The sequence below is a fragment of the Monodelphis domestica genome, chromosome 2, assembly GCF_027887165.1.
Source record: "Monodelphis domestica isolate mMonDom1 chromosome 2, mMonDom1.pri, whole genome shotgun sequence".
Classification (NCBI taxonomy): Eukaryota; Metazoa; Chordata; class Mammalia; order Didelphimorphia; family Didelphidae; genus Monodelphis; species Monodelphis domestica.
The window spans coordinates 165,099,685-165,120,341 of NC_077228.1; the positions used below are offsets into that span (position 1 = coordinate 165,099,685).

Here is a 20,657-nt window from a genome sequence, read left to right on the forward strand (position 1 = left end):
CTCAGCTCTCACCTGAAGCTGTAGCAGCCACATTCCAGTAAAACTGTATTGGAGATAGGCTAAACAAAATTGAGGGTAGATAATCAACCTGAAACCCATTGGGGTGTTAGGGAGGTTATCTGCCCCAAGATTGTGAACTTCCCCTTGCAGAATGGGCAGATGAGAATAGTTTGTCCTAATGACTATGAAGGCACTTAGAGCTTGGTCAGGCATCCAAGACTCCAAGGTCATCCACTACATACTGCGTTATCAACATTCATCTTGATTTTGCCTTTCTACTGGATTTTGGTGATTGTGGAAGAGAAAGTGAAGCTCACAACTTTATATAACTCTTTCTCACTTAAATCCAATTCACATGCAACTGAAGACATCTTCCAGTGATGTCACTGGTCTTCTGAAAATAAAGGATGTACAACAGTACATTTTGGGATGAAATTGCTCACATTTCTTTTTTTGTGTCCCTGACCCTTAGTATAGTGCCCAGGGTACAGGAAACACTTAATCAATGGTTTTTTAAAGGCCAGCTAGGTGGCTTAGTGGATAGAGAATCAGGACTGGCAATAGGAGGTCCTGAGTTCAAATTTGACTTGAGATATTTCCTAGCTGCCTCATCCTGGGCCAGTTACTTAACCTGGATTGTTGAGCACTTACTGCTCTTTCTAAATATCAATATTTAGTATTGATTCTAGAACAGAAGATAAGGGTTTAAAATGCTTTTAAAATTCTTTTTCTTTATTCATCTAATTTATTTCTCTTCACCACCAGAATAAAGATCATGCTTTATTATGCTTCTTCCTTCTAGTTCCTAGTTTTCTTCACATTAGTATACCTTCCTAATAAACAATGCTATTCTCTTCCTTTACTTATCCCTTATTTTAAAAAAATGTATACTCATCTCCAATCATGGTACATTCCCTACTATCAGGGATAACTTTGAGCTCAACTTTGCTTTACAACCTCTAAGTTCATCTTGCTTTCCACTTAACTGTAATTAGGATAGGGCCAATGGGCAGTTAGTTCCTCAAGGTGGGGAAATTTGCTCCAGAGCTGGAGATTTATTAACTTATTAAATTAAATTTTAACTTATTTTCAGATTCACATCCTCTCCCTCCCACATTCTTTTGCCACAAATTGAGAAGGAAAAAATAAAAACCTTGTTATAAACATGTATAGTCAAGCAAAACAAATCAATACATTGGCCATGTCCATCACCTATCTATCAGGAAGTAGTTAACATGCTTCTTTTTGGGTCCTTTGAAATTGTGATTGGGGTTCCTGAGTCAGAGTTGTTTCTCATTATAATACTAGTTGTATTGTTTGTGTTTTTCTGGTTCTGCTCACTCTGTACCATTTTTTCAAGTCTTCCCAGGCTTTCCCAAAGTTATCTCTTCATTATTTCTTACAGTGTAATAGTATTCAATCACACACATATGCTAAAGTTTGTTTAGCTATTTCCCAATTAATGGGCACTTCCTCAGTTTCCAATTATTTGTAGTACTAGAGAACTGAAGGACTGCTGACTGAAGATAGTAGGAATAGGGGTTGATGGTGGAGTTAGGGTAGTAAAGAGCCTCCTGGGAGGCTAGTTCTGGGTTGGAGTGAGGCAGAGATCCCTTTCCTCTGATAGCTGCTTTTTCCAAGTCATAAATTCAAGGAGTATTGTTCTGGTGTCCCCATACTTCTGTGTACTCTTCTCTTGGATGGAGGACAAATGCTAGATGAGTTGTCAAGAGAAGTGGGCCCTGTTGTCTGCTTTGACATTGACCCAGTCTCAGTTTTATTTGTAATTTAAGAGAGTGGTTGGACAAAGCTAGCTCCAAGGTCCCTTCCTATTCCAATCATTTATGAGTCCCTAATGGGTTCCATTTGAGCCCAACTTGGCTTAGCCTTAATTTCAGTATCAGTTGAATGAGACCTTGAGCAAATAATCCCCATAATGTCTTAGTTTCCTTTTCTGTGAAATCAAAGAATTACCTTGTCTGATCCCAGAGGTACATTCCAGTTCTAAGATCATACTTTAAGGGTTCTTTTGAATGGAGAAGGCAGAAGGAATGATTTACTTCAAATCTTCTTTCCAAAGAGCATCTGACTATTTGCTTTAGGGGTTGCCTTACCATTTCCCATACCCCAGGCATTTTGGATGCCAATGAAGGAGTAAGGAACTTTAGTATATAATTATCAAGAATAATTAGTTTAAACAATGAGTTGCCAAGTGGTCAGCAGCCTCTTGGTGGTATCTTAGAGTTTCTGGCTTCTCTCTTTCCTAATCTTTTTATATGTTTATAAGTTATCTCTTTGTATGATGTAATTTAGCCATTCTGTGTCAGTTCCTAGTAGTTTCTGTATGATAGGGTGGCATTTTCTGAATTCTTCTCAATCTTAGGAGTATATACCCTATTTTTGTCCTTGTAGTTCCTCTTCCTAATAGGTTGACTATAAATATTAACTGGGCTCCACTTAACCCTCTGTCATAGCATCTATAAAGAATACAAAGGAAGCTTTACTCTTAACCCCCTACTTTTAATTAGGATTTGCAGGCCATTTGGGAGGCTAAAACACACATATACACACAGACACACACCAATTAGAAAGTCATTCAAAACAGCATTTAATTAAAGGATAATGCTGACTTTAAGGGCACTGGGAATCTGAAGAAATGAATGATTAAGTTGAATTTTAAGGGGAGTTAAGATTTCATGGGAGAAATGAGATTTGTGCTGAGTAGGAAGTTGAGTAAGGTTTGTTTGGGAAGGATAAAAGACCTTCTAGATTGAAGAAAGCAGCATCAATTGAGCCAGAGATGGAAATGAGCAGTTTCTTCATCTGCATAATGGGAATCATAACATTCATACAACTTACCTCATAGGGATTGTTATGACAAAAGTCCTTTGTGAACCTTTAAGTGCCAGAGAATGTGAGTATTAATCATTACTATTATATTCATTGTCATTCAGAGCTGGAAGGGTCACCTCAGAAGTAGTTTAGCCCAACTCATCCCTAAAATAGAAATTCTCTCTATAATATCTCTAAGCAGTTATCCAGGTCCTTTTCAAAGACCTCCAGTGATGGGAAGCTTACTCTGTCCTGAGGAAGCCAGTTCCATTACTGTATAACTCTCTTACTTCTTTTACACTGATATTTCCTTGATCCTTCCCTCAACTTTCCTCCCCAACTCCCAGGTGCTAATTCTTCCCTTGGGACCAAGGAGACAAAGTCTGCTCCCTTTTCCCACATGCTAGTTAAGCGATCACATTCTTCCCAAGTCTTTTTATCTCTAGTTTAAACATTCCCAGTTTGCTGACCCAAACCTTAGATGGCATTATGTCTAGTTTCCTCACCGTCCTGATCACCCTCCTCTGACTGTACTCCAGCTTGTCACTGTTCTTTCAATTATGTGCTACTCAAGACTGAGCATTCAACATAGTACCCTAAATGTAGTGTGACAGGTTGGAAGACAATAGCATCATTTGGATGCTGGAAATCAGCCCCTTGTTAATGTTGCCTTTAATCATGAGCATTTTGTTGTTGTTCAGTCATTCAGTCATGTCTGACTTTTTGTGACCCCATGGACCAGAGCTATCCATGGGCTTTTCTTGGCAAGGATACTAGCATGGTTTGCCATTTTCTTCAACGGTGGATACAGTGGATTAGTGTTTTAGGCTGCCATGTAACACTGTTTACTCACATTGACCTTGCAGTCTGCCTATTAAAATTCTCATGTCCTTCTCACATGTAATGCTGCTGTCTAGTCACCATCTCCTACATCCTGTTCTTGGATAATTTATTTTTCTTAACTTAAGTACAGGGTTTGAAAATTAATAGAGATAAAAGTGGTCTCATTAGGTTCTTGCCTGTCAAGATGATTTGGACCCTGATTCTATTTGTTATTTAACATATTTATAATAACAACTCCCACATAAATTATTTTAAGATTGCTATGGGTGTTTTCCTTACAATAACACTTCCAAATGAATAGTGCAAGTATTATTCCCATTTTATAGACAAGAAAAAAGAGTCTCAGATTAAGTGGAATCCTATGTTTACACAGCTAGCAAGTGTTGAAGCTGGGGCTCAAACTTGAATCTTCTTACTCTAGGTTCAGTGTTCTTCCATTTTAGTTACCTTAATGACTTTGTTACCTGCAGATTTGATGAGCAATTAATTGATAACTAGACAGACCATCTATGCCTTCATCTAAGACACTAACAAAAATGTTCAACAAAACTTTGGTGACTTCCTTAGAGACTCCTCAGATTAACAGATAGCAATTAATTGACATGTCAATTTATATTTAGTTCACTTTCATTGAAAAATGTTCCCCTTAGGGACAGCCAGGTGGATCATTGGATAGAGTGATAGGCCTGAAGGCAGAAGGACCAGAGTTCAAATATGACTTCAGACACTTCCCAGTTGGGTGACCCTGGGCAAGTCACTTAAACCCAATTGCACAGACCTTATCACTCTTCTGTCTTGCAACTGATAGTTGTATTATCTTCCAAGATAGAAAGTAAGTGTTTTTTTTTTTAAAGAAAGAAAAATGTACCCCCAAATAAAGGTCATAAGGTATTATTGAGAAGGGTCAGGGGGAGGATGCCATTAAGAGAATGGCAGGGTTTAGAACTTCTCTAAACAACTAGGAATTGGTTTACTATTTGGAGAAGGCTCCATGTTGGTGACTGGATCATTTCCCACCATTGTGAGAAATAACAGAAGGATACTGCTCTAGTTGTTGATTCATGGGGTAAAGCCTCCCGGCCAGCGAGAAGCTTTATGGTAGGAAAATAGAAAAGGGATAGAAGTTTGTGAATCCCACGAAGGGCATGAAAGAGCCGACCTTTGAGATATGAGTAATGAGTCAGTAATCAATTATTAATATTTGGGAGCCACAGCCATGCTCTGACCACTGGATGTTACTTTTAAGGCTATTCCCATCCAGTAATCCCAATTCAACACTGCACTGGTCAGAGGATAATACTAGCTCAGTAGAGAGAGAGATTTGAGACTGAAAGAGTTAGACAATGCTAGGTATTAGCATTGGAAAAGAGAGAGACAGAGAGAGAGACCTGACCGAAGGGCCAGGCCTCAGGATAGAAAAAGAGGAGAGAGAAAGGGGAGAAGTTGGTCTGTAAGGCAAACCTGTCGAAGTGGGAGGAGCTGGCTGTGTCCCTTTCTTTTATTCTCTTTGATACGCAAATGAATTCAATACATATTGATAAGTTACATGATGCCTCAATACATATAGATGAGTTACATAGTGTATTGCCATTGGATAATTGCAAATTATGACAAGGTGAAGGTGGGGTTATTATCCTCAGGTGAGTGAGACAAAGGGAAGCAAGATTTCACACCCTAACTTCAGCCAGAGCTGGGAATAGAATTCATTGCCATGCGCAGAATGGCCATGTGCTCACTCACAATCCTTGTCTCTCCACAATACCTATGGGCTGGACTGCTACATATGGGGCCTTTGGCCTAGAATAGGATCTTAGAGATAGGAAGTATTTTAGAGAATGGGAGAAGGAAATCGAGCTCTGTGAATTTTCCAAAGTTATACAGGTAGTGGCCAAGTGAGGAGAAAGCTATCTTGGTATAAGTGAAAGAACATTAGACTATTAATTAGGAGACCTTACTTTTGCTTCTGACCCTGGCCTTGCTACTGACAGTGTGACATCAGAACAATATGTTCTTCCTATTCCAAAAAGTTCAAAGAGATTACTTTGTAGGAGAAGAGATAATCACTTATTCGTTTAATAAAGATTCATTCTGTCAGTTCCCTAAACTTGGGAACCAAACTGCTGTCTGATATATCTATTTGACATGAACATCTTCCTCCAGTCACTTGCTTTTCTCTTTTATTTTAGATTTATTATATACAAACTAAATTGATATATATGTATTTAATTTGTACATAATATAAATATTTAATTTTACATATGCAAATATATAATTTAATTTGTATAAATACACATATGTATGTATCCACATAAATCTGAAGAAGGAAATGACAAACTACTTTAGTATCTTTGCCAAGAAAACCCCAAATGGAATCATAGAGTTGGACACAACTGATAATACCAAACACAAAACAGTGTACTAAATATATATATATATATATATATATATATATATATATATATATTTACACACATGCATACATACATATTTATTTAAAATCAAAACCATCAGTTTTGTCCCTGGTGATTTTTCCCATTGGGAGACACCTTACTTCTTGATGCACTCTATAGCACTGTCCAATTTGCAGAGAGAGAAAATAAGATATACACTTAGAAAAAGTTGTTGAATTTGGTTGGGAGAGACTTCTATTTTCAGCAGAGTAGGGGGTATGTGGAGGTCTAGTTCATTGAGTTAAGAAGATAGTAGAAAGAGTGTATTTCACTTTCTCTGGTTATCTCTTTTATTAGTCACTGTGAGTTATTTATGTCTGTCTCATATTGTGCCTTTGTTTCTCTCCACATTGAAGAATATGGAACAAAGGCACCAGGATAAGATAAAAATGCAGGCTGAGATCAAGCGCATCAATGATGAAAACCAAAGGCGAAAGGAGGAGTTGCTGGCCCAGGAGAAGCTTGCAGATCAGTTGGTGATGGAGTTCACCAAGAAGAAAATGGTGAGATGACAGGGGTCTGGATAGGGACAAAGAGGAGTAAGAATTTGGGGGAGGCTCAAAAGTGGGAATGGGTGAGTTGTGAGATGGGGATGATAAGTAAGTTTGCTTATCTGGAACACAATAGACCATATTAACACACAGAGGTGGTGAAATGATGGTGGTAGAGGGGTACAGTGAAAGGAGCAGCTTGTAGCTTCTTCTCAGGAACAGTTATGGCAATTCTATATCAGGAAGACAAGTCAGGATAAAAGCCCCTCCAGATAGGAGATAGCTACTTCTTGATTCTGTGGGAATCAATTTTGAAGAGTGCCCAAGTACTCCATCCATTTTAGGTGGTCCATTTGCTCATTAACAGTGGCAGGGAAAAGAATGTATTGGAAAAAAATCAGATTAGTTGGTTATTCTCTTAATATTTTTGAAAGTATCTTGAATAGGGAGATTTAAATGGGAGGAGGAGAGGGAATCATGGTTTAGGTTTTCGATGGAAATAAAGGTTTTTTTTACTTCCTTCAGAAAGTATAGTACCTGGAGGTATCTCAGAAAAGTTATCCCAGGTTTAGGGAATTCTATGGGTCCACTCATTCTAAACCATACTGAATAAACCCCATGGATTTGTTTGTATTTTACTAGCCAGGCAGAGGTACAGTTAAAAAAGAAAATACAGAAGTATTATAAAAAACATTATAGTATATTATTAAAGTTTCAAATTCATTAGGCTTAACCTCCCCCCTTTTATAGATGAGTAAACTGAGGCCCAGAGAAAATGAAATTATTTTCTTAAGGTCAAATATATAGTATATAGCAGAGCTGATATACCCAAATTTCCTGGGCCCCTCCCCCTCCCACTATGAGAATTCTGTCCCCAGAAAATCCAAATCCATGGTAATTGTAATGAAGCTAGAATGAAGAAACCCATCTTTCTCTTAAGAGCTTTTCTGGACTGTAATGCAAATTAATCCAAGCAAGAACAAAAATTAAGACAAAAGTATTATCCTTCACCTTACTGGTTCACATTTCTGCCTTTATGATGAATATCTTCCATTAAAAAGAGAAGCAGATTTTTTTTTTACTGTATTCTGGTTTTCCTAAAACTTGACCATCTTTCTATATGGGTTTAATTCTTCTGGACTTTCTCTATCCCTCAGGTATGGTCCTGACAGTAGGCTGGGTTTGTTTTTTGAGGACTAGCCTAGCTAAGTATGGGAGGATCTTCACTGGGAGACTGGCCACTTTGGGGATGGATGTTTTGGCCATGATAACTATGAAACAAACAAATAAACAACAACTCCTCACAAATTAGCCCTCATTTTTTTTTGTGTGTGTGTTGCCTCCTTTTCCACAGTGACTATAGCAACAGGGGAGAAAGGCAAGTGTGGGGGGCTTAGTCACACAAGTTTTAGGCCATCTCTAAACTTTGCCTTGACCATTGACAACTTTACATGCGGGATCAATTCAGTGACCAGCAAATGGAGATACTACTGGAGGAATTGTCTCATATTAGTCTTGATATACTTGATATAAGTGAAACCAGGGAGAAGGAAGTTGAAGCTAAATGGAAGGATGGCTTATATATTCTCCTTTAAAAGGCAAATAAATGAGTCAGGGTCATTTGTTTTATCATATACTCAAAGACAGCAAGAAAAAAATCCATGAACATATGGTCACCTTGTATTACAGGGTTCATTATGAGTATTTGCAAGGAGATCGCCATAAAAATAATTTCCCTTTTTGTGCCAACATCTTTTGCATAGGATGAAGAGGTAGAGAAATTCTACCAATAACTCAATGAGACCTTCCCATTAAATCAACTTATACTTGATATTTGGTGACCTCAATGCAGAAGTAGGAATAGGTAAAGATGGTAAGAAATGTATTTGAAAATATGGATCAGGAATAACAATTGAGAGAGATGAAAGACTTGTAGGTTACAAAGACACTCCACCTCTATATATTGTGCATATTTTCTTCATAAAAAGAATCTTTAGGCACTAGACATGGAGAGCACTGAAGAATATCATTAAAAGAAAACTGATTATGTTTTAACTGATAGGAAATGCCTTGTTACTCATGTGAGTGTCATTTTTTTGAATCTGTTTTTTGTGTACAGACTACTAATTAATTCAAGCAAAGATAAAAATCGAAGCAAATACAGAAAAAAGAAAGAAAAATTAGAAAACTATATGGTTGAAATAGCTCAATCCTTACCCATTCATATGAACCTCCCCACTATTAACTATTCATATCCCAGGAAATGGGAGATGGCAAATAGAATGAATATAGACACAAATCTATAATTATTTCATACAGGTAATTCTAGTTTCTTCTCTCCGTTGATTATTTCCAACTTAACCTTTACCTAGCTTGGTTGTACATTGTTATTTACAAGTTGTCTGCCCCGGTAGACCTTGAGGTCTTTGAGTACCAAGATTGTGTTTTGCCTTTCATTCTATACCAAGGCTTAGTATAGTGCCTGGCACATAGTAGACACTTAAATGTTTATGGATTGATTGATTAAGATGTCTGATCCATGTAAATCAATTGCAGTAACAAAGTGACCAAAAGAGCCCAAGAAGCACCTCATTCAACAAACATGACTTATTTGCTCAGTAAAGAAGAATGGTAGCCCTTTAAAGGCACATTGGTTTGGAATATAAACATATTTGTACAATATTACAAAGAAGAAAGATAGAAGATTATGAGCGGTTGCCCTATAAAACAGAAAAACCATAAAGGAAAGACCAGTTTAAAGAAAACTTGCCAAAAGATTCAACAAAGCAAAACACTTATGAGGACCTACAAAGATGAAAATGAAAGGAGTGCAACAAATAGAAAAATGGAAAAGATTTGCAACGATTTTTACAATTGACTTCTTTTTAACATCAGACCCACCACACTTGGACTCAATATCATAGCCCAGGATATGTTTGTGGAGGCTCTAGAAATTTCAGCAAAGAGAATAAAGATGGAAAAGCCTGCTCCAATAAACCAAGTGTGTATACAGAGGAAGTCTGTGCTGGAGGCAACACTATTGTAAAGGTGTTGAAGAATCAATTCCCAAAGTATATGAATAAAAAAAAGATATCAAAGATTGAAAGAGGGGGGTGGAATCTCAGTTCTTAAAACTTGAAAAAACAGTGGCTGAGAAAACATCAATAGCTATTGACCTACTTTGCTTACTAACCTATTTTTATGAGTCATGTACATACAATGAGGAGAGGAACAGACCAACTTTTGTAAGCCTGATATTATACAGGAGACCACCAATTCTAACATCACACAATTGATGTAAAGAATAAAAGGTCCTCCTGTATTTTTTCATTGATTCTCTTTTGAAATTTTGATTTGATAGAGAAAATGCCCCCCCTTAAATTTTTTCTTCTAACAAGGCTTTTCCCATCTGCACTTCAAGATCCACTAAGAATTATAGCAACAACAGAGCTTTGTTCATTGACCTCTGATCATCAATATTAGATGAGGCATCTAACAGAGAGACACATCTTTAGTCTGGACAGTCTGTCTTCGTTTCCTCAGCTATGTCTTTGAACTCTCTTGATCTATGGGCTTCTGCCATAAATATCCGTGGTATTGTTGACAGTTATAACTATTTACATTCTTTAGGGGTGTAACCAACTTTTTTTCTTTTCCATTGGTCAGGCTTCCTTTAATTCCATCATAGAAATGTTGCATTTCTTAAGGAATCACCAGGTGTTAACACAATGACACGTTGTCATCTTTGATGACACCTTGTAGATGAGGTATGGAGAACCCATTCTCCCCTCTTGCCACTCTTTCATATATGTGGCCAGACAATATAAATAGATCACAAATTGGACCCAAATTAAACAGAAAGAGGAGAGGGGATTTTGTTCAGAAAGATTGCAGAGCTTAATAACGTCTACTTCTTCCTGAAACAAATGCCCATCTTTCTTCATAAAAGTTATTTGTGTGGCTGCTAGTTATAGAAAACCACTAAATGTAAAATAATTAAAATGAGTATCAGTAGGGGGTAAGGGAGAGGCATAATGGTGGGAATGAGTAGGTTGCAAAATATAACAAAGACCTTCAAAGATGACTGAGAGTAAGGGATAGGAACCATACCTGGAACTCCATTGATATAGGGAATTCTGGGATGAGGGGACTCATTTCAATCAATGTCTGTCAACATCTTCTCTGCCCAGAGTCTCAAGAGATTGAAAGGCTTGTTCAAGGTCATATAGTCAGTATACATCAGAGGAGAGACTTCCTGGCACTAAGGATGGCTGTCTTTGTACCTTGCCACATTGCCTGTTGGCATAGTTGGATAGTCAGGTTAAGAGATATCATCAGAAAGATGTAGTTTCTTCAACTGTGAAATGGGGATAACAATAGCACCTACCTGTCAGGGTTGTTGTGAGTATCAAGTGTGATAATAATTATAAAACACCAGGCAGATTTTGGAACAGTGGAGAGAGTGCTAGGTTTGGATTTTGGGAGGATCTGGGTTCAAATCTTATATTACAGACTTCCTAGCTGTATGACCCTGGGCAAGTCACTTAACCATCATCACCTAGCTCTTTTCACTCTTCTGCCTTAGAGTTGTTACTAGGACAGAAAAGTAGGGGTTAATTTTTTTTAATTGTAAAGGATTTAGCATAGTACGTGGCATACTATCATTGTTGCACAAAATGCTAGCTATTATTGTTTTTATTATCATTATCCTTATAATTTCACAGATGAGGAAGTTGAAGATCAGAGAACTGAAATTATTTACACATAGTCACCCCCACAGCTAATATGAAGCAGAGTTTACATCTGAATTCAGGCCTTCTTAACTCCAAGTACAGGGGTCTTTCCATTAAAATTTCATTGCCTATGCTTCTTGCTATTATGTTTAATAAAGATGTGAGAAGAGGCAGCTAGGTGGCTCAGTGGATAAAGTCAGGCCTGGGACAGGAGGTTATGGGTTCAAATTTGACCTCAGATACTTCCCAGCTGTGTGATCCTGATCAAGTCACTTACCTCCAATTGCCTAGCCCTTACCACTCTTCTCAGTATTGATTTTTTTAAAAAAATTTTTAAACATAATTTTATTTGGTCGTTTCCATACATTATTCACTGGAACAAAGATCATTTTCTTTTCCTCCCCCCCCCCCCCTTTCCCTCTCCCATAGCCGACGCACGATTCCACTGGTTATCACATGTGTTCTTGACTCGAACCCATTTCCCTGTTGTTGGAATTTGCATTATAGTGTTCATTTAGAGTCTCTCCTCAGTCTTATCTCCTCCACCCCTGTAGTCAAGCAGTTGCTTTTCATCGGTGTTTTTACTCCCACAGTTTATCCTCTGCTTGTGGAAAGTGTTTTTTAGATCCCTGCAGATTGTTCTGGGACACTGCATTGATAATAATGGAGAAGTCCATCACCTTCGATTGTGCCACAATGTATCAGTCTCTGTGTACAATGTTCTCCTGGTTCTGCTCCTCTCGCTCTGCATCACTTCCTAGAGGTTGTTCCAGTCTCCATGGAATTCCTCCACTTTATTATTCCTTTGAGCACGATAGTATTCCATCACCAACATATACCACAGTTTGTTCAGCCATTCCCCAATTGATGGGCATCCCCTCGTTTTCCAATTTTTGGCCACCACAAAGAGCGCAGCTATGAATATTTTTGTACAAGTCTTTGTGTCCATTATCTCTTTGGGGTACAAGCCCAGCAGTGCTATGGCTGGATCAAAGGGTAGATATTCTTTTTTTTTTTTTTAAATATATTTTATTTGATCATTTCCAAGCATTATTCGTTAAAGACATAGATCATTTTCTTTTCCTCCCCCCCACCCCCCATAGCCGACGCGTAAGTCCACTGGGCATTAGATGTTTTCTTGATTTGAACCCATTGCTTTGTTGATAGTATTTGCATTAGAGTGTTCATTTAAAGTCTATCCTCTGTCATGTCCCCTCAACCTCTGTATTCAGGCAGTTGCTTTTTCTCGGTGTTTCCACTCCCATAGTTTATCCTTTGCTTATGAATAGTGTTTTTTTTCTCCTGGATCCCTGAAAGTTGTTCAGGGACATTACACCGCCCCTAATGGAGAAGTCCATTACGTTCGATTATACCACAGTGTATTAGTCTCTGTGTACAATGTTCTCCTGGTTCTGCTCCTCTCGCTCTGCATCACTTCCTGGAGGTTGTTCCAGTCTCCATGGAACTTCTCCACTTTATTATTCCTTTGAGCACAATAGTATTCCATCACCAACATATACCACAGTTTGTTCAGCCATTCCCCAATTGATGGGCATCCCCTCGTTTTCCAGTTTTGGGCCACCACAAAGAGCGCAGCTATGAATATTTTTGTACAAGTCTTTGTGTCCATTATCTCTTTGGGGTACAGACCCAGCAGTGCTATGGCTGGGTCAAAGGGTAGATATTCTTTTGTCGCCCTTTGGGCATAGTTCCAAATTGCCCTCCAGAATGGTTGGATCAGTTCACAGCTCCACCAGCAATGAATTAATGTCCCTACTTTGCCACATCCCCTCCAGCATTCATTACTTTCCTTTGCTGTTATGTTAGCCAATCTGCTAGGTGTGAGATGATACCTCAGAGTTGTTTTGATTTGCATCTCTCTGATTATAAGAGATGTGGAGCACTTTTTCATGTGCTTATTAATAGTTTTGATTTCTTTGGCTGAGAACTGCCTGTTCATGTCCCTTGCCCATTTTTCAATTGGAGAATGGCTTGATTTTTTGTACAATTGACTTAGCTCTTTATAAATTTGAGTAATTAAACCTTTGTCAGAGGTTTTTATGAAGATTGTTTCCCAATTTGTTGCTACCCTTCTGATTTTGGTTACATTGGTTTTGTTTGTACAAAAACTTTTTAATTTGATGTATTCCAGATTATTTATTTTGCATTTTGTAACTCTTTCTAATTCTTGCTTGGTTTTGAAGTCTTTCCCTTCCCAAAGGTCTGACATGTATACTATTCTGTGTTTGCCTAATTTTCTTATAGTTTCCTTCTTTATGTTCAAGTCATTCACCCATTTTGAATTTATCTTGGTGTAGGGTGTGAGGTGTTGATCTAAACCTAATCTTTCCCACACTGTCCTCCAATATTCCCAGCAGTTTTTATGAAATAGTGGATTTTTGTCCCAAAAGCTGGGATCTTTGGGTTTATCGTATACTGTCTTGCTGAGGTTGCTTGCCCCCAGTCTATTCCACTGATCCTCCTTTCTGTCTCTTAGCCAGTACCAAATTGTTTTGATGACTGCTGCTTTATAATATAGTCTGAGATCTGGGACTGCAAGACCCCCTTCCTTTGTATTTTTTTTCATTATTTCCCTGGATATCCTTGATCTTTTGTTCTTCCAAATGAACTTTGTTATGGTTTTTTCTAAATCAGTAAAAAATTTTTTTGGAAGTTCCATGGGTATGGCACTAAATAGATGAGTTTGGGTAGGATGTTCATTTTTATTATATTGGCTTGTCCTACCCATGAGCAGTTAATGTTCTTCCAATTGTTCAAGTCTAGTTTTAGTTCTCAGTATTGATTTTAAGACAGAAGGTAAGGGTTTTAGAAAGAAAGAAAGAAAGGAAGGAAGGAAGGAAGGAAGGAAGGAAGGAAGGAAGGAAGGAAGGGAAAGAAGTAAAAAAGAAAGGAAGGGAGAAAGAAAGGAAGAAAGAGAAAAATGAAAGAAAGGAAGAAGATCAGGGAACAGGTGGAGTTAGGAAAGAGATTAAAGAAAGACTGGCAGAGTAATGGAATGTGTATATGTATGTGTTTCTTTTGTTTCACAGGAAGGCACACACTCATGTGCATGCTGCTGCCTTTTTGGAGTTCACTTTAAATGTCTATTAATTGTAGATTTTCTCTGACCTCAAAACAATCTCTACCCCAACAACTGTGGTTTGTAACATAAAATCACAATATGACTTTTTTTTTCAACCCTTACCGTCTGTCTTAGAATCAATACTGTATTTTGGTGCCAAGGCAGAAGAGCAGTAAGAGCTAGGCAACAGGGATTAAGTGACTTGCTCAGGGTCACACAGCTAGGAAGTGTCTGAGGCAAGATCTGAACCCAGGACTTCCCATTTCTAGGCCTGGCTTCCTATCCGCAGAACCACCTAGCTGCTTCAGTCCTATCAGCTATTGATGTGGACCATTTGTGAACATAGCCTGTGGACCAAACCCTAATGAGACACTAAAGGGAAACAGCAAATTTGGAGAAATTTTAGAGAAACCATGTTAAGACACAGGTAGCCTGGACATAAGGATATTCATAGAGGTCTGGAGAGATAGAATGGAGGGGCTAGGCCTGCCCAGAGATTATTCCTTGCCAGCACAAGATGAGCAGCCCTAGGGAGATGGCCTTGGGGAGCAGTTAACTCCTTGTTTGCTTTTATAGCAGGAGCAATGGTTAAAGCCTGTTGTTTTCATTGCTTACATTCCTTGCTGTTTCTTAGACAAGCTGAAATTTCCCCATGGGGCAGTTGGATGATGGGAAAGACAAACCAGCACTTTCTGTGCTTTTTCCGAGGCTGAGAGAAGAGGTACTCCTGGAAGAGTGGCCTGACCCACATCCGGGGCTGTCTGAGAGACCGAGGGAATCCGCTGTCATGCTTCTCACAGCCTTTTCTCTCTTTTAGGCTCGAGAAGCAGAGTATGAGGCTGAGCAAGAAAGAATCCGAAAGGAAAAGGAAAAAGAGACGGCTCGGCTGAGAGCCATGCAGGAGAAAGCCCAGGACTACCAAGCAGAACAGGTATCTCCAAAGTGGAATTCAGGGGCAAGTCTGACAGAAGAGACCCCCGTTCTCTGCAGGCGGGATACCTTCAGACCTGCATACATACATATATATTTTTGTGGGTGCATATCCCCTTTGTTTGTATCAGAAGTCACATTTCTGTCTGTTGGCATCACAACGCACAGAGGTGCCCTTCCTCTGCCTTACTTGGGTGGGAGACAGGCTACACATTAAGAATTACTTTCTGAAGGGAGAAGGTCAGCTAATCAAATAGGTCACCAAGGGAGGCTGTAGACTCCCTCATTAATAGTAAAAAATTTTAAACCCTTCAAAACAATTTCTATCCTGACAACTGTGGCTTGTGCCATAAAATCACAATGTGACTTTTTTTTAACCCTTACCTTCTGTCTTAGAATAAACACTGTGCATTGGATCCAAGGAAGAAGAGTGGAAAGGGCTAGGCAATGGGAGTTAAGTGACTTGGCCAGGGTCACACAGCTAGGAAGTATCTAAGGACAGATTTGAACTCAGATTCTCCCATCTCTATGCCTGGTTCTTCATCCACTGAGCTTCCTACCTGTCCCCTCATTAATAGTATTTTAAAATAAAAATCACTTCAGAGGTGGGAAATGGACAAGATGACCTCTCAAGCTACTTTCAGATCATTAAATGCCATCTATTTTTTCCTAGACTTTCTTACTGCTAGAGAAATTATCTGGGTTTGTCAAAGCAGAAGGTGATTAGGAAACTATAAGCTGGTGATATCTAGGGGATGGGCGTAGGACACTGGGCTCCCACTTTATTTGTGGGAAGGGTGGTAGAGTGAGTTAGCTTGTGTTCCTTGAGGAAACTGGTTTTTGCCCAGGAAATTAGTTGCATAAGGAAATCTGTCCCACCAAGAACCCTGACACCCCCCCCCCAATACTCCTGGTTTCAACTGGGTGGGTTTAGGAACTTTCCTGCTTCCCTCAAGTCACCTGGCACAGCACCCAGCCTTGTTTCGCTGCCCCCTTCCCTCTTGCCAGCATGCCCTTCGAGCCAGGCGCAATCAGGAAGCAGCAGAACGAGAATGGCGCCTGAAGGAGAAGGAGGATGCCCAGAAGAAAATGGAAACCAACAACCAACTGAAACAGAGTCGGATGGAGCAAGTGGCCTTCAAAGAGCATACAATGGCTGTGCAGGTGCAGCGGGATCGAGATGAGTTTGAGAGGATCCTCAGGTAGGCTGGCCTTTGCTTTGCCCCTGGGTGTCTCAAAGGCTGGGCAGCTAGATGGCTCAGTGGATAGAGTGCTGAACCTGCAATCAAATAGGCTCATCTTCCTAAGTTCAAATCTGGCCTCAGATACTGACAAGCTGTATGACCCTGGACAAGTCACTTTTACTCTGTTGGCCTTAGTTTTCTCAACTGTAAAGTAAGCTGGAGAAGGAATCAGCAACACCAGTCCACTCTCTTTGTCAAGAAAATCCCAAAGAGTCACTACAACTGAATGGGTAATTACAGAGAAAAGGCCAATCAAGTAAACAAAGGCTGTGGTAGGGAGAATGGAGAGGAGGGCACCACATCTAGAATGTAGGGTTAGAAGAATGACCTTAGGCATTATCTATTTTACAGAGGAGTAAAGATTGGCTTGCCCCAAAGTCACCCAGGTAGTAAGTGGAAGAACTAGGATTTGAATTCAAAGTCTTGGCCTTTTATATAGATTTTTTTAAAACTGAACCTTGTTACTGAAGATAGAGTATCTTCACCTACTGGTGGAATTTTCATTGGTCTATGTTAGGTCTCATTACTATCTTAAGATTATAAAATGATTTTATAAAGGGAGAAGGGGACAGGATGTGAATAGTCATTTATTAAGTGCCTACACTGTGCTACATGCTTTATAGGTATCTCATTTGATCCTCACCACAACCCTATTAGGTAGGAGCTGTTATTATCCCCATTTTACATATGAGGAAACTGAGGCAAATAGGCTAAGTGACTTGCCCAAGTTCACACTGCTAGGAAGTGTTTCTTCCTAGTTGTGTGACAAAGTTTCTTCTTGGTTGAGGATCTGTGAGAGTTAAAGAACTGGAATAATTCACCTGGAAGGAGAGGTGGATAACAGGTAAGGGGAGGTGATTTTTCACAACCAGAATGGTTCTTTATTTCCACAAGGAGGAAGGAATGAAATTGTAGCAGGAAAGGTTTAAGTCAGACATAAAGAAGAATCTCGTGACACTTAGGTTTGACTCAGAGGATCGAGAGGTCATCAGATTTAAAACTGAATTGTAGTTTTGAGATAATTTAATCTGAGCCTTCTTTTTGTAGGTGAATAAACTGAGGCACCAGAGGAAAATATGACCTGGCTGAGATCCCAAGTCTTTACTAATATCTGAGTGAAAGCTGGGTGCCCACACATAGAGAAATTCCACAAACCCTCCAAACTGCTTTCTCAGCCTTGTTTCATTCTGACCCTGTGATTTCTTCCCTACCGTGAACTCTGTGTGCAAATCCACTCCATTGAGGCAAAGTGGCAGTTTATCTGCAACTTTAACCACAGAGTTGTCTGGAGGATTGGGAGCTTCAGTGACTTAGCTGTGGCTACTTAGTCAGGATGTTCTAGAACCCATTTCTTTATGACTCCCAAGATTTGCCCTGCACCCCCATACTGTTTTGCTGCTCTTAGATAATCTAAGCACACTCATTTTGAAAAGGCTTTATAAAGCCTCCACCGTTCTTTGTGGACTGCCACCTGCATTTCCCAAGCTTCCCTGCTTTACATTATTACTGCTGCTCTTCACCTCTCCTGGCTAAATAATCTTAATTCTATTATGTGAATAAGTAGTGAAGTGTTAACATCATTTCTGTATTTCCCCTGACATCTAGCACAGTGGATTATACTAAACTGGCCTTTAATAAGTGGTCATTGAATGAATGCATGGGTAATGGAAGCCAAGAGCAGTTGGTGGATAGAAGAGACATAGAGATTACAGCAGAGCTTTGAGAGAAGGAGGGGGTCTATGGATAGGCAGTGGGTTTCAGGGATGAGCGAGGGGGGACAGCCAGAAAGTGGGAACTGACTAAGAGAGTGAGTAGCTGGCTGGTGGCAGGTCTCCTTCCTCCATGTGAGACCTATCTCTGCCTTCCCCTAATTCCAAGGGCTCAGAGACAGCAGATTGAGAAGGAACGTTTGGAAGAAGAGAAGAAAGGCAAGGAGAATCTGCAACATGCCAATGAGTTACGGCGTCAGGTGCGAGAGAACCAGCAAAAGCAGGTGCAGGAGCGGATCGCCACGTTTGAAGAGGGCCGGCGCCTCAAGGAAGAGGCCCAGAAGCGGCATGAGCGCATCAATGAAATCAAGAAAAAGAAAATAGAAGAGCTGAGGTGAGCTGGTGGCCCAAATCCCTTGTCATCTGTATTCTTGGGGACCCCATAACAGGGAGCTGAAGGGGGAAATCCCTTCAGATCCACAAGGAGCTGAGAGAATGGGGCTTTATCCCAGAACCAGAGGCAAGGAGATTGGGAATTGCCCCAGAGCTGGAAGGCATGAAAAGGGGAATTACTACAGAACTGGGAGGTGGGGAATGAGGAAAAGGTTAGGGAGGAATCTTGCCAGAGCTGGGAGGGGAGGGAGGAGAATTGCTTCTGAGGAAGTATGGATGTTCCAGAACTTTCTGGATGGGGGTGTGGGGGTGTGGGCTCTTTGGATACCTCTTAGTGGGGGGCGGGTGTTTGGAAATCTGAGCTTGTCCTAGGCACATTCAAATTTCCTTACTCTATGCCTTTGTCCTGAATGTCCTCTAGTACTCCGTCCCTTTACTTCTTCCTCTGTTTCCCAAACATCCTTCAAGATTTAGCTTAAATCTCACCTTTACTAGTAGGAGGTCTTTCCCACTCTCCCCTTGCTGTCCCTTTCCCTCTGAGGTTCCCTTCCATCTATCCTGTGTGTGTCTATGTGTTTCCATATTTTAGACTGTGAGTTCCTTCCGAACAAGGGTGATCTTTCTGCCTTTCTAGCTCCAGCACTTAGCTCAGTGTCAGCCCTCCTTTTCTGCATACTGCCTGCTTCTGACCCTATTTCCTGCTGCCTGTGACCACTTTTTAACTGCCCTCTCTCTGACCCTCTCTGGCCTTCTTTCTGCAGAGCCACTGGCCTTCCAGAGAAATACTGCATTGAGGCAGAGAGAAAAGGCAATATTCACTCAACCGAATCCAGTGAGCTGAGTGAAGAAGCTGCTGGACCTTCCTCTTGACCCCCTTCCAGGGCCTGCCTGTGGCTTTGCCCCTGGAACTCCACTGTTGCTGCTGACCCAGAGGTTTTATAAATAGAGATTGGATTCATTATATTACTACTAGGGTTTGTACCTGATTTTCTCTCAGTGTAGCTGAGACCTGAAATTGTTCTGTACTCATCAGCAAGAGTGCCACATGGGCAAAGTGGGGCTCCGGTAGGCAAGAGGATGTTTCTTTCATGTTACCTCCCTCTCAGATCCTCTGGGCCCCCCAAAGAATTCAGATGTCCTTTTTGTGTCCCCAGAATGGGAAAGAGATGGAGCCTCTTGGGCAATTGGACCATGGGAGAGACCTGTGGCACTGGGTGTGGGCGAACGGGCAGGGAACGGCCTTGCCCTGACAGTCCCGACTCCTTTGGGATGTGGACCACAGGGCTCCCTCCAGCAGGAGACTCCCTTTGCAGAGTTCCCTGCAGCTGAGATGGAAATGCTGTGTTAAGGAGGGATGAGAGGAAGAGGAGGGACCAGGGAGAAAGGGCCTTGGCCTGGGGCAGAGCTGGCCCTGTGTACACGCCCATGCATCAGACCACATCTGTGATCTAGAATGGATGGGGATGAATCCAGACACCTCTTCCTTCCACCCTCCTCTGCTGGAGCCCTTTCAACTCCAGGCAATACCACAACACAGACATTGCTTCTACCTCCCTGTCCCCCATAACAGGGCACACCCAGAGCCCCGGTGCTGCCCGCCCCGCCCTGCCCCCTTGGGTTCCCTTTACCTCATTTGCCTGCCTCCATTCTCCTTACCCCACCCCAATAAACATGGTTTCCCTCAGCCCATTGATCTGCCTCAGCTTTCCTCATTCTGTTCGGATTGACGGTTAATTTGAGCCACTCTCGCCCTGCCTCTCAGCTCTTCCCTGGCCCATTTCCTTTTTTTTTTTAATTTTTAAACATTATTTTATTTGGTCATTTTCAAACATTATTCATTGGAAACAGAAATCCTTTTCTTTTCCTCCCCCCCTTCCCCATCCCTCCCATAGCTGATGGGCGATTCCACTGGGTATCACGTGTGTCCTTGATCCAAACCCATTTTCACGT

At 40.6% G+C, this 20,657-nt stretch overlaps 1 protein-coding gene across 1 annotated transcript in view; it reads left to right on the top strand.

Annotated features, from left to right (window-relative positions):
• CFAP45 (cilia and flagella associated protein 45) overlaps positions 1-20,398 on the top strand; it is a 51,110-nt gene extending 30,712 nt beyond the window's left edge. The window contains exons 8-12 of the mRNA XM_056816179.1: positions 6,482-6,628; positions 15,249-15,362; positions 16,370-16,563; positions 18,484-18,708; positions 19,469-20,398. Of these exons, the coding sequence (XP_056672157.1) occupies positions 6,482-6,628; positions 15,249-15,362; positions 16,370-16,563; positions 18,484-18,708; positions 19,469-19,577 (789 nt within the window). The 3' untranslated portion in view covers positions 19,578-20,398. The remainder of the gene's footprint in view (positions 1-6,481; positions 6,629-15,248; positions 15,363-16,369; positions 16,564-18,483; positions 18,709-19,468) is intronic.
• The last annotated feature ends 259 nt before the right edge of the window (positions 20,399-20,657 follow it).